We start from the raw sequence: 13494 nt of genomic DNA, 5'->3' as shown, positions 1-13494 counted from the left end.
GTGTCTTTTCTGCTAAATGCAAACAAGCAAAACAAAGTCAAACCAAATCAAATGAAATCAACCAGCCAAGCAAATGATGACAAGAGGAATAAGAGTAACAATAAATGAATACCCTACTTTGACTCAGACTTTCTCTGAGATTCTAGTAAATCTTTAGAATCATAGAATATGCAGCTATTTATGCTAGTTTGGGATTCTTTGATATGTAATTATTAACCTACTGATTCAATCCATCTATGAAGAGTAAATATTCTAGAGTAATTGCAACATAGAAGACCAGTGTCATTGGGGTGGGAAAATTAGTGAAGTTGCTGGGTCATGTGAGAGAGAAAATGATTTGATAGAGTCAAGTAAATGCATGTTGAAATTCTTTATTTTGGGGAATGGTATTTAGTGAGTGAAAGGATTAGTGTAGAATATTTAGATAATAGCAGATTAAACTTTAAAAAATAAATTCATAGGAAGGTACAGGAATGGGTGTATCATCAGGCTAGATTGCCCACATGGAACAAAATATCAAATGATGAAGATTAGAATTGAGACCATGACCTTTCAAAGAGTCTCATACCTTGTCTAGGAAACCATTCATGTTCACAGTTAGGGAAATGGGGAATTTTGTTTAAGTCTTTCCATATGGTTTTGATATTCATGGTTCCTCTTAGGCAGTTGTTGCTTAGCATAGTCTTGATGTGATAAGAAATGAGCAAAGGAATTGGTAAAGCAGAGCAAAGAAACTACTCTTAAGCTCTAGAATTTCCTTTATGCCCTAGATGTCAAAATGTGGCCCGTCTTTTGAAAAGAACTATAAATTAACTAGGAAATAACTTCATCTTAAAGACTCCATTAATTTCATCCCAATATGTTTTCTTGATGTTACCAATGAGTGTAGACAAACAGAAAAACTCCATCTTATATTTATTCAGAATAATTTCAAAGTCATTCAGATTCTTTTGATTTCTTAAATTCAAAAAGGCTTTAAAAACGTTCTAATGAGTTTATAAGTTAAATCAGTAAAATGATAGCACTGAAGACTCCCCAAGTTTTTTTTTTTTTCCTCAGTTTGAAAATCTGCATTGCGTGGGAGGTTTGGCTGATTTTCTAAGTTATCTACTTTATAGGTTAAGTATTGTGTGACATTTATGGTCCTTCCATTTCCACACAGCTTATGACTTTGGATATGTAAGAGTTAGACCTGCTCTGTCAGGTGGGCCTTCTCTCTTCCTCTTCCCTCCTCAACTCCCTATTCTACCCTCAAACCTCACAAGCTTGCTTTCTAGTGAACAGTTTCCTGCATCTCTGGGGGCTGTGCTTTATTCTCCTTTTCTACTCTTTGGTCACAATTAATTTCCTCACTCATTCTTTCTCTTTTTCTTTGATTTTAGCCACTAGGGGAAAAATTACTGCCCTTAAGGGGATCCCACTGTTATTAATGAATTGTTTTATAATTATTTACTGCTTTGTCTCTCTATTTTGAGGGTAAGGCCTGTCTCTTGCTCACTTAATAGTTCCTGACATATAATAGGTGCTCAAAGAATTTTGCTGAATTTTGTTGAATATTGATTGTATACATATCATTACTAAATACAGAAGGAGTGAGGAAGATATCTATCTTTCTCAATTTGGAGCACTATCTAAAAGAACAATGCCTCCTTAACTCCCCGACATATACTGTATTCCATTTAAAAGACTAAAATAAAGTATTTAAAAGAAAATGTATGAATAAGTTATTCCAAAACTTGGACTGCAAATGACCAATAAGAAGATAATCTGTTTTACTCATGGTCAGAGATGTGCAAATTAAAAAAATGTTTCTGGTCAATTAAATTTGCAGAAATTAAGAAAATTAATATCCAGACAGGTGGTGAAAGTTTGCACACTTGCTGTGACTCCAGATAATAATGATTTATTAATTATCATTAAAATAAAAATTTTATAAAACCATTTGACTCAGTCACACTATTGGGAATTTAACCTGCAGAAATAAAAGTATTGTTATGGAAAGGTATTTGAGTAAGAATGATTACTGCATCACTGATAGTAATTACTGATAGTAATAAGAAAAAAAAGGAGAGAAACAACCTAAATGTTAATTTGTAGAGGGAAGGCTGAAGACATATGCTATATCCAAATTAGGCAACTAAAAAGAAAATAATGGTATAGATTATTGTTATGAACATGAGAAAAATCAAGATATAGAACATATACTTTTATAAATAGAAATAAAATGCTGTAGTGGAACACATCATAATCCTATTAATAATGTTTTTAAACTAATAAGAACAAAACAGACATTTTTAAACTAAACCAGCTAAAACCGGGAGTAACAACTGATTCCAGCAGCGTCAAAGCTGGGTTTCTTATGCATGGAAGAAACTGTAGGATTGCCCATGAGATGGCTCTTCAGAGAGCAGCGAGCTCAAGCCTTAGCCCAGAGGTTTCTGTGTGTTTCCGCCAATCTGGCAGCAGCATAAGAGCAAGGAGGGTGGAGTCGGATCCTTGGGAACAGCATCACTTCTCTTTCCTTTTCCTACTTCTGGGTTCTCAGTTTTATGGCAGACCATCTCTTATGTACCCAAGATACATTCTGAACTTGCACCAGAAGTTGAAGCTTCAATTGAAGATTATCTGTGCTCAGATATTTTTCTACCATAGTTATTAAAATATCAGCCACAACTCTAAACTACAAACACCAAACAGACAAGACATATCAGTATTTGAAAAATTTTTGTTAGCACTGTTTTGTCCCTGGAGATAAACTGGAGTAGATGTGGAAACTATACCTATGTATGCTGAGGTGGACTATTGAATTTGTTATTCAGATAATTTATAAAGACTATCTTCTTTTTACTGAAATATCCAGATATTTAAGACAAAATTTATGTTTGACCTGCATTTTCCAGGTAATTGCCTTGATTCTGTGTTACCTGTGGAACATAATTGGGGTTTTTCTTATTGTAGGCAGATCCTTATCTGCACTATTTTGCTGTGAAGATCAGGGCAAGAAAGTAGTCATGCAGGCAGCAGATATTATTAAAAATATGCTTGAAAAGAAAGTTTTGAGACATATAATGCAATTAGGTTGCTTTAGCTAATTTCATAGCTTTAGAGATCTGAATTGGACTAGCTATACTGTAGTGTTCTCATGACCTGTGACCAATGACAGGAGTATGCAGTTGGGTAAAGTTTCTATGACAAGGCATCTTCCTCAGACTAATAGCCTAATAGCCACAGCATTAAGAGTTTTAAAAGGTTCTCTCCTATAGTCTCAGCAAAGTCAAAGAGAGAACTCAGCTCTCCCTATGGCTTCTGAAAAAGGATGTCTGATGAAACTCTTTCAAATTACTGAATAGCCTGGCTAATCCTGCCTGTCTCTAATCTCATACTCTGAATCCATATTTCTCACTATGGTAAGCTTTCCAGCTATTTTTCAGATAACCATACTTACATTTGGAGTGAGTTGATGCTTTTGTAATGGTAAAGCCTTGGCTGAAATGTATCTCTCTGTGGATATCCTTAATTCACTTAAAATCTGTTATTCCCCTTAATGATTCAAGGATTCAAATATTTCAGTGGTAAAGAAAATGCATTTTATGTTCAGAGGGAATATCCATTTACCTCTTGGATGCCTTGTGCTTCTAAAGAAGAAAAAAATGAGATTACATGAGATATGTATCTTTTCTGTGATATTACTCGTATTTTCGTAACTAAATTCTTTAGTAATTAATTTTATTGCTCTTAAAAATCAAAATTTCTTTTTAAAATGCATAGTTTTCAGTACCATTATATACATATTCATTCTTTAGATTCTAATCTATACCCAATTCTATGGAAACTGAATTAACATGACTGAAATTAATTGTAGTGCTGTATTACTTAGCAACAGTATGCTCTTTAGACATTTCCCCGCTCTCCTGGCATTTTGGTAGTTACTTGGAGAGTTGAAGTCAATATTTACTTTCTTTTCTGAAGTGATATTTCAGATACATTTAAGATTTTAATTGAGTGAGAGATGTGAGCTCTACTTTTTGCTTTCCTGTTATGTTATACATACATTATTTTAAATCTTGTTTCTAATTACATAAAGGATAACCCATACTCATTATTTTAGATATTACTATTCAGGTATTTATCATTTGAAATTGATTTGAATTGGTCTGAAGTAAATGTTACTTTTGTACAATATATGTAAAATGTGTTTGATAAATATATGGTATAAATTAGATTTTGCCAACACTTCAAAAGAACACATATTGGAACAACTAAAACATTGGTATGAAAAAGAATGCTGTAATTACTTTGAACACACAGAATTCCTAGAGAGCCATTAAAATTAGTCCAAGCAAACTCTTAATATGAACATCCTATTAACACTTGATTGAATTACTGAATATACTTGAAAACAAAAGAATTTACTCACTGAACTATTCTGAAATTCTTTTCAGTATTTCTGGATAAGTAGCATCTGTATCCCATTAATCTGGATTAATATCTGTGCATAAATGTTGCTTATTTTTAATGTACTTGTACCCAAAATGTATCTGTAACATTTAATTTAAAGGTCAGTTGTGCAAATAATCCTTTTTTTTCCTCTTAGGGATAGATCATCATTAAAGAACATTAATGTAACTGAAACATCATTAGAGTTCTCAGATTTGGACTATAATGTTGAATATGGTGCTTATGTAACAGCTAGCACCCGATTTGGTGATGGGAAAACGAGAAGCAATATCGTTAACTTTCGAACACCCGAAGGAGGTGAGTTCTTATGGATGTAGGCCAAGTAAAAGAATATCCTACTCAGAAAAAAAAAGTGTTAAATATAAATATGTCTTATTAAACCTAATATCTGTCACAGTTACATGCAAAATTGCTTTTCGGTCACTCTCTAGCTATGTGATGTTGGGAAAGTTAGTTAATCTCTCTGTGCCTCAATTTCCCATCTGTATTATGGAAATGATATGTTACCTACCTCACAGGGTCCTCATGAGGATTAAGTGAATTTATATTTGTAAATGCACTCAGCACAGAACTCAACACTTAGTAAGCATTTAGTGTGTTTGTAAATGAAACAAAGTAAAACGCATGAAGTCAGCTCTCTGCCTTTGTCCTCTATTATTCAATTTCAAATTGCAAGTTAAACTAGAATTTCATATTATGCATTCTATATCGGAAACTTGTCATAATGTTGTTTTCAAATCTAGGGCAGTAGGCATGTTTTAGAACTGGGATAGTGTTTTATGAGTAAGAAATCCGTCTGTCTCTGCTTAGATATTTCTATGGTAGAGTGTTACGGGGATGACCCAATGAGCCTTATGGATTTCATTTCTGATTTCTAATTAGATATTATTCTTAGTTTTTAAACAATTATCATAACTAATCAAAGGCAGGTAACATTTAGAACATTTCACACATTTTTTAGAGACACAAGTTTTTTGTTCGATCATTTGTTTTCTAGCACCAAGTGATCCTCCCAAAGATGTTCGTTATGCAAACCTCAGTTCTTCATCAGTACTTCTTTTTTGGACGCCTCCTTCAAAACCTAATGGGATTATACAATATTATTCTGTTTATTACAGAAATGCTTCAGGTACTTTTGTGCAGGTAAGACCTGAGTTTTCTCCTGCTTCTTTACTTACATACTTCAGCTCTGTTGATAAAGACTTCGCATGGTAGAAAAAGTTGCTTATCTTACATTTAGAATTTTGTGTAGACATTTTATAGAACTGTCATTGACATAGAAAAATGTGATGGAGAAATAAATACATTTTAAACTGTCTAAGAATGCACACATATACTCAAACACACACATGTTTCTCTATCAGCTTCAAATGTGTTACCAACAATGAAGCTGCCACCTTTTAAAAATTCGGTATATAAATATGGCCCTGAGTGCCTCTTCTCCAAGAAGTGTTCGCTAGAGAGTTAATAGTTTCATTTACCCTCAGTTATTTCTCAGCTTAAAAAAATTTCTTTTTGTTTGTATATAATATAAATAGTTTTCATGTTTGGATGTGTTTGTGTGTTTTTCTTCACTTCTAAAAATATTTTCAGTTGTTAGCAGGAGGGCTTATCATCATCATCATCATCATCATTGCTTCGTATCAGATGTAATGAAACTATTAAAATGTGCTTATTTAACTTGAAGTATGCAAGGTTATAGGGTTGCACACTGCAGATGGACACTTTCTGAGATATGAACAATAACAGTTATAAAAATAGCTAAAGTGCATTTCGTTTAGGGAAATAGTTTTAATTTTTCAGCCAAATTCCTTTATTTCTCCAAACTGTTTCACAGAACTCTAGTAGATGAAAAGATTAAAACTGGACTGGTTGTGATTGAATCAGGAATGGGGAGAGTTGGAATATAACTTGGAAAACACTAATTTAAAAGAAATACTGCAATTTACAGAATATGTACCTTACTGATAGGAACTGTTGACTGCATGTTGATTATGACTCTGACCATTAAGTGTTTGCATCCTTTTAAGCAGAAGGAGGATAGAGATAAGTCTTATTAATTCTAAGTTGCCTAATTCCATTTGTGATTAACAACCCATGTGTAGCCACTAGAGTTAGTTCTTGTGAGCAGAAATCTCTGGGACTAAAGTATGACTTGCTTTAGTACAGTTTAGGCTAATGAATAAGGTCAGAGCAGAACTTTGCAAGCTGTGTTAGGCCTTACTCAGCAGTGAGTAAAAGACAGTCCAGAGGTTGGTTCTATTTTTATATTCTGTTCAAGGCCCTCTCAGAGTGGGACTGCATAAGAAAAGAGGATCTATTTGTTTGTTTAACTCTGTACATCAAGCAATTTTTGCTGTTCCTTTTTGTTCTGCTGTATTTGGGGATCAGTGTGCAATTTATTTTTTTTTTTACCACAATGTGTTTACAAATTTAATGTTTCATTATGTCATAGAGGCCATTCAAATTACAGATTTTTTTCATGCATTTAACCAATATTCAGTATTCAAAATTCAGTAGTTCTGAATCTTAGCAAAGGGTTTGCCTCTGTACAGTTTACTTTATAGCTTGTCTCTGATTCAACTTTGGTTCTCTTTGTCCACATCTAGGTAATCGAGTGTAAATGTTTAACTATGATTTCAACATGATTTTATGAACCTTCTTATTCAAACCTGAGTATATAATATGATGCCATTTGCAATTCATCTATCTTAGAAAATGTAATCTTTTATTAAATTATCTTAAGAGTGCTTTTAAGTGTGACAGATGCAAGAGGGCACACAGGCTAATGATGTTAAAACATTTCTTACATTCCTTGAAGTTCATCCGTGCTTTAATTTATTTCTGAAGTTAATGTTAAATATAGCATAAAAATCTTCACTACCTAATTTTTTATTTGGTATTGGTAGAATAGAAGAAATCCTCAAAATGAAAATTATATAGCAGAATAGATGTATAGCTGTTTTCTTCCTTCTCTTTCTTCTTCCATAGAACTTTGTAGCATATCTCATGCATGGCACATCATATCATCATATTCTGCTTTCTATTCGTGGTATCTGCTACTTATCTTAGCTCCCTCATCCCATAGCAAATAACATGAAGAAAAGAGTTGTGTGTGACGCTTGTCTTTCCATCCCCTGAAGTCCTCTGGTACAGTATGATAATGCTCAATAAATGTTTTAATCATAGAACATAAAATTCTGATAACAGATCAACATTATTTTCAGTACTTAGTTATAATTTTGGAGCGCTTGAGTTTGTTGTGAAGTGATCTTTCCTTCTTCTGACTTTGTGGAATTTAATCTTTTGGTACTACTTGGCAATACATCTTGTCCCTCCTCCAATTGTGGTATATTGTGTTGTGTACAGTGTATTAACTCTTCTACATTTTAACATTTACCCACTTATGTCTCCTCAGTTTGCCTGACATAGTGTCTTTTATTAAAAAGTGTTAAATGAGTACTGGTTGATTAATCAAATTTGAGAAGTTTTTACTAAATACCTTCTGACTGTATTCATATACACAAAGAATAAACCTTAATTAGATAGTTTGAGTCACAAGACATTTTTTCCAAAAATAAACAGATGAATGGAATAATCATCTGGATAATTGGTATAATTCTAAATTTGTTACATGTCTGTTCATGTTTACTCACACTCAGCATGAATAACTTCTGGGTGATTAAAAATAATTTGTTACTTAATATTGTCATCAAGGTAGGTCATAGGTAGTCGGAATAAATTTTATAGCAAAGAAAAATCAAAAATATCTATTAATATTTTAAGAGAGAATTTATATAAGCCAGTTATGCCATGTGTAAAGTAGATGTGTTGGAAGATATTAAAGTTCACAGATCATATTTTGTGTGAGATTAAATATGTTTTAACTTGTCTGTTCCTAAATAAGTCACCACAAAAGTAAAGTAGATCTTTTCTGACACTTACTCTCCCCCACTCCCTATACTGGGAAAGAACCACAAAAATTTGCTGAATTTAGTTTGTTGATACATTGCAGAACCACGATAACTATAAACTTTAGTCAAATTGATTATCCTATGTTACTAATTTTAATGAAGTTTTTACTAATTATCATTTTTTTATCGTGTGCCGGAGATGGTATTGTTTTGTATGCTTTATATTATCTAATCCCCAAAAGCCCTCTGTGAAGTGGAAATGATTATTCCCATTTTACAGTTGGAGAAGCTTTGTGATCAGATGATTTATCCAGAGCTATTGCCAGAATTGAATGCAGGTTTTTGGACTCTAAGGGCTTTGTGCAGATTGGAATGATTCAGATTTCTCAGTATAAGTAGACATTATTATAAAATTATTCATACTTAATTCATATTTAATTACCTACATGACTTTTTAAAAAGTCTGTTTTCCTTTATTTTAGAATTGATTTTGACTATGTGTTTTGTGTTTAAAATTTGGTCAAGGAAGGGATGATTGTAATTCCTTTATTATCAAAAAATGCCTTGGGACGAATATAACTAGAGTCAGGCAAGAGAATTTTAAAATTTCTCTTACTCAGCACATATGAGAGTGTATCCAACTGCCTTCCCATTTCTCTGCATGATTGTAGAAAAAAAGAGGGTCTATGAAAGATGAATAATAACCATTTGAATTCACAGAAAGAGATGAACACTTTTGTAATTCCTACATTGTTAACAGGAAGAAAAAACTTAAAATTTTTATAATACTCCCAAACTTGTTTAAAAATATATAGTCAATGTTTTGAAAAATACTTGAATGTTTCATAAGGGAAACTGACACTGGTCAGCACATTGTAGCATTTCCAGTTCACCATTAGACCTTCCTCACTGCAGCTAAGCTTGGAGTTTTTGCTACTCTGTATGTTGATTTAATAAAACTGCCCATCTATTCCTCTCTTAGTACAAACATATTTCCAGTTTAATTATTGCAATAAAAAAGTTCTTTGTTTATTTTCCTCAAAAATTAACGTATTAAAATACTGAGGCAACCAATCCATGAATAATAATTACTTTGAAATGCTCATGTATACTAAAAATATATTCTGAACAATTAAAACAATATGTTTATTTTTCAGAATTTTACACTCCATGAAGTAACCAATGACTTTGACAATATGACCGTATCTGCAATAATAGATAAACTGGCAATATTCAGCTACTATACATTTTGGGTAACAGCAAGTACTTCAGTTGGAAATGGGAATAAAAGCAGTGACATAGTTCAAGTATACACAGATCAAGACAGTATGTAAATGAAAAGCATTCATTAATGTTTAATAGGATTAATTTAAAACTTTATAATTATTTCAGAATCTTTTTCTATTTGTATGTATTGGTAATAAAATCTGTGTTTTACTTAGGCACATTTAACCAGTCATAGAAGTTTGAAAATGCATTTAATATAACTATAAACCTATTACAATAGTAACAGCCTTTTCTATTCCTGAAAACTGCTACCATCCATTTATAAAAATTCTGTCACTTTCATTGCTTCGAAAGATGTCACAGCCATCCGTTATGGGCATGAAAAAAACCGTTGCTTATGTGGATGGATTTTGCAATACTTAATATCCATTTGCTCTAGAAATGATATTTTTTTCTCTCTAGCAACTTGTTTCCTTTTCAGTCTTTGAACCCACAAAGGATTTTATGCAGCATCTTTGTTCTTATTGTGTTTGTGACTAATATGTCCCAAATATCTTTTTTTTAACTCTGGAAGTTTCTCATTTGTGGCTTCTGCAGAATCCTGTTTGTGTGGAGTATTCAGAAAACTATAATCACTGAAACTCTTGCTGTTTTTTAGCTTTCAGTTTCAAGAATACGATGATACATGGATCATTGTCTATTTCTTCTTGTGGTTGTTTCTATGGTCCATTTATTTTTAAAAGATTAGTCCTCTTACTGAGAAATGATACTGACCTAAATTTCTGCTGAGAGTAGAATTCCATGTTTATTATTTGAAGATTATAAATTTGACAGATACTTTAAGTATGAGGAATGAATGTTCTCCCTGTTGTTGGAACAATCTTTTAAGTTGTTTACTCATTGATCAGCAGAGTAGATATGATATGTGGAAATACAAGTTTGGGGAGTCTTCAGCAAAAATGTTTAGTGCAATTTGTGGTCAATATCATTTCAGGCATTCTTTAAATGCAGATCTCTCCCAAGATTTTCACCAACCTATAATGTTTTATCAGTTATTATTATAGCACCATGAATAATAAACCCTGTGCTTTGTTCCCAGTGAGAGGTCCTGGATGACTTCATATGTACAATAAGGATAATCTTTAGAAGAAAGAAACTAAAAATATTGTTTAGATAATATACATTATCAAAATATTTAAATATCTGAGTATACATGCACACATACATGTGTGCATACTCATAATCTCATACACATAATTTCCATCACATACTCATAATCTCATACACAGACTCATAATCTCCATCTTGTAGGAAGGAAAAGCCAAGAAAATATTGTATAAAACAGTTCTCACACATATTAAAGATGACAGGGTTTATTTTGAATGATTTTAATATAATTTTAATATAATTATTTACAAAATATTTTGTAGTAGATGATGTTACCACATGTGGATTTAAATAATGTAAGAGCAGGTGATGTAGTAGATGCCATTTCAACAATTATCCTCCGGTTTGTGAATTTACTTATATTTTATTTAGGGTGACTGATGATTTTTATATTTTGCACATTACCTGTCATAGTACCTGAAGGAGTTGTTGGAAACCTGACTTACAAGTCCATTTCGTCAACTGCAATAAATGTAAGCTGGGGCCCTCCGTCTCAACCAAACGGTCTAGTCTTCTACTATGTTTCTCTGAGCTCACAGCAAACTCCTCGCCACGTGAGACCACCTCTAGTTACATATGAGAGAAGCATGTATTTTGATAATCTGGAAAAATATACTGATTATATATTAAAAATCACTCCATCAACAGAAAAGGGATTCTCTGATACCTATACTGCCCAACTACACATCAAAACTGAAGAAGATGGTAGGCTGGACCCTTTTATTGCCTATTAAGCAGATTGTTGGTGTTCTCTTATTTATATTGCTTTCTGATAGAAAACATTATTCTTATCACTACATAGATTCTGTTTGTTCTTAAGTAATTAGTCTTTCAATAAACACAGTAAGCTCTAAGTTTCTTAAAATTAAAATAATTACCTGTTGATAAAAATTAAGTCCCATTATTATTAAAGCCTCTTCTTCTTGATGCTAATCACTCTTGTTTCATTTAATATTCTTTTTTTCTTTTATAGTCCCAGAAACTTCACCAATAATCAACACTTTTAAAAACCTTTCCTCTACCTCAGTTCTCTTATCATGGGATCCCCCAGTAAAACCAAATGGTGCAATAATAAGTTATGATTTAATTTTACAAGGACCAAGTGAGAATTATTCTTTTGTTACTTCTGATAACTATGTAATACTGGACGAGCTTTCACCATTTACATTATATAGTTTTTTTGCTGCTGCAAGAACTATAAAAGGACTGGGTCCTTCCAGTGTTCTTTTCTTTTACACAGATGAGTCAGGTAAGCCAGAATCCATATTTCTTCCAATGATTTCACTGTTGCAGCACTTGCTCTCTCTTTTTAAGGAACAGCATGGAAAATGAAAGGATATTTGATTGTCTGTTTGTAACGGCCTGACAACTATTCATCTGCTTTGCTGAACATTTTTTTTTTAATTTGAGCTTCAGAACAGGGTGTTCTGTTTAAAGCTACTTTGGAACTACTGAGTTCCAAGTACAAAAGCATGATTACTTATGCTCTTTATTTCTGAAATTAAAATATGATCAGTTTATAAATCTTTCTTAACTAGTGTCTTCAAGAAGCTAGAGTCACGATGATATTTTTCTGCTAAAAAATGTTATGAATATAAGTTTTATAATGTGTTTTCCTGCAGTGCCTTTAGCACCTCCTCAAAATTTGACTTTAGTCAACTACACTTCAGACCTTGTATGGCTGAAATGGAGCCCGAGTCCTGTTCCAGGCGGTATTGTTAAAGTATATAGTTTAAAAATTCATGAACATGAAACTGATACTATATTTTATAAGGTAGGTTGATGACAACACTATATATTTATTTCAAAAATTTAGAAAGTCAATTAAAGTATTGACATGCAGGGGGAAAATGGACTGCTTTAATTAACACAAGGACCATCTTTTTAAAATATCTTTTTGGTTTCCTACAACTTAAGGATGCTTGCAGAAAACACAGCAAACGTTTGTCAAATATGGAAGTGGAGTACTTCATATAGCGTTTTATTTAGAATTTGTAACTTCTAGATAGCTGTAAGTTAGGAAGTAATTGCACCATTTTGTTAATGCTGGAAAGTATACAGTAAATTTTTTCAGACTCTTTAACACCTGTTATTGTCTTAAGGGTAATATATTTCTACATTCATCCCCCTTACCCACAGGGGATACATTCCAAGACCCCCAGTGGATACCTGAAACCATGAATAGTACTGAACTGATATGTACTGTGTTTTTTCATATACATAAAATTTAATTTCTAAAGTTTAATTTATAAATAAAGCACAGTAAGAGATTAACAACCGTAACTAATAACAAAATAGAAAAAATTTTAACAAACCGTAATAAGAGTTATATGAATGTGGTCCCTCTTTCTCTCTCTCAAAACATCTTCTTGTACAAATTTAATGCCTTTTCTCTCTTAACTAAGCACTTATCACATACTATGGCAATAACTTTTACAGTTTGAGGTACAACAGCAAGACTTGTACATTTTTTCCCCTTCTTCCCAATTTCGTAGAATGTCACAGAAGCTTCATTTTTACCGAAGATCTTAGCAGCCTCAGCATACGATTATTTTTTCTTGCCTTATTCAGAACATTTTTCATCTTGTCACTTAAAGGAAGCACTTTACGGCTTCCCTTTGGCATCTCTGAATTGCCAGCATCTCTACTCTTGCACTTTGGGGCCGTTTATTAAGTCAAACAAGGGTGACTTGAACACAAGCACTGTGCTGTCTGACAGTCGATCTGA

The 13494-nt window shown here is 32.6% G+C and overlaps 1 protein-coding gene across 1 annotated transcript in view; it reads left to right on the top strand.

Moving 5' to 3' along the window:
• Nucleotides 1-13494, top strand: part of PTPRQ (protein tyrosine phosphatase receptor type Q) — a gene marked incomplete at its 5' end in the record, with an annotated part of 199997 nt that overhangs the window by 56992 nt on the left and 129511 nt on the right. The window contains 6 exons of the mRNA XM_081249912.1: nucleotides 4595-4755; nucleotides 5456-5601; nucleotides 9530-9698; nucleotides 11181-11471; nucleotides 11740-12015; nucleotides 12389-12540. Coding sequence (XP_081106038.1) covers nucleotides 4595-4755; nucleotides 5456-5601; nucleotides 9530-9698; nucleotides 11181-11471; nucleotides 11740-12015; nucleotides 12389-12540 — 1195 coding nt within the window. The remainder of the gene's footprint in view (nucleotides 1-4594; nucleotides 4756-5455; nucleotides 5602-9529; nucleotides 9699-11180; nucleotides 11472-11739; nucleotides 12016-12388; nucleotides 12541-13494) is intronic.

The sequence above is a fragment of the Mesoplodon bidens genome (genome assembly GCF_964165515.1).
Source record: "Mesoplodon bidens genome assembly, chromosome: 11".
Taxonomy (NCBI): Eukaryota; Metazoa; Chordata; class Mammalia; order Artiodactyla; family Ziphiidae; genus Mesoplodon; species Mesoplodon bidens.
Note: the sequence above shows the minus strand (reverse complement) of the source record. Positions and strands in the feature narration are given on the sequence as shown.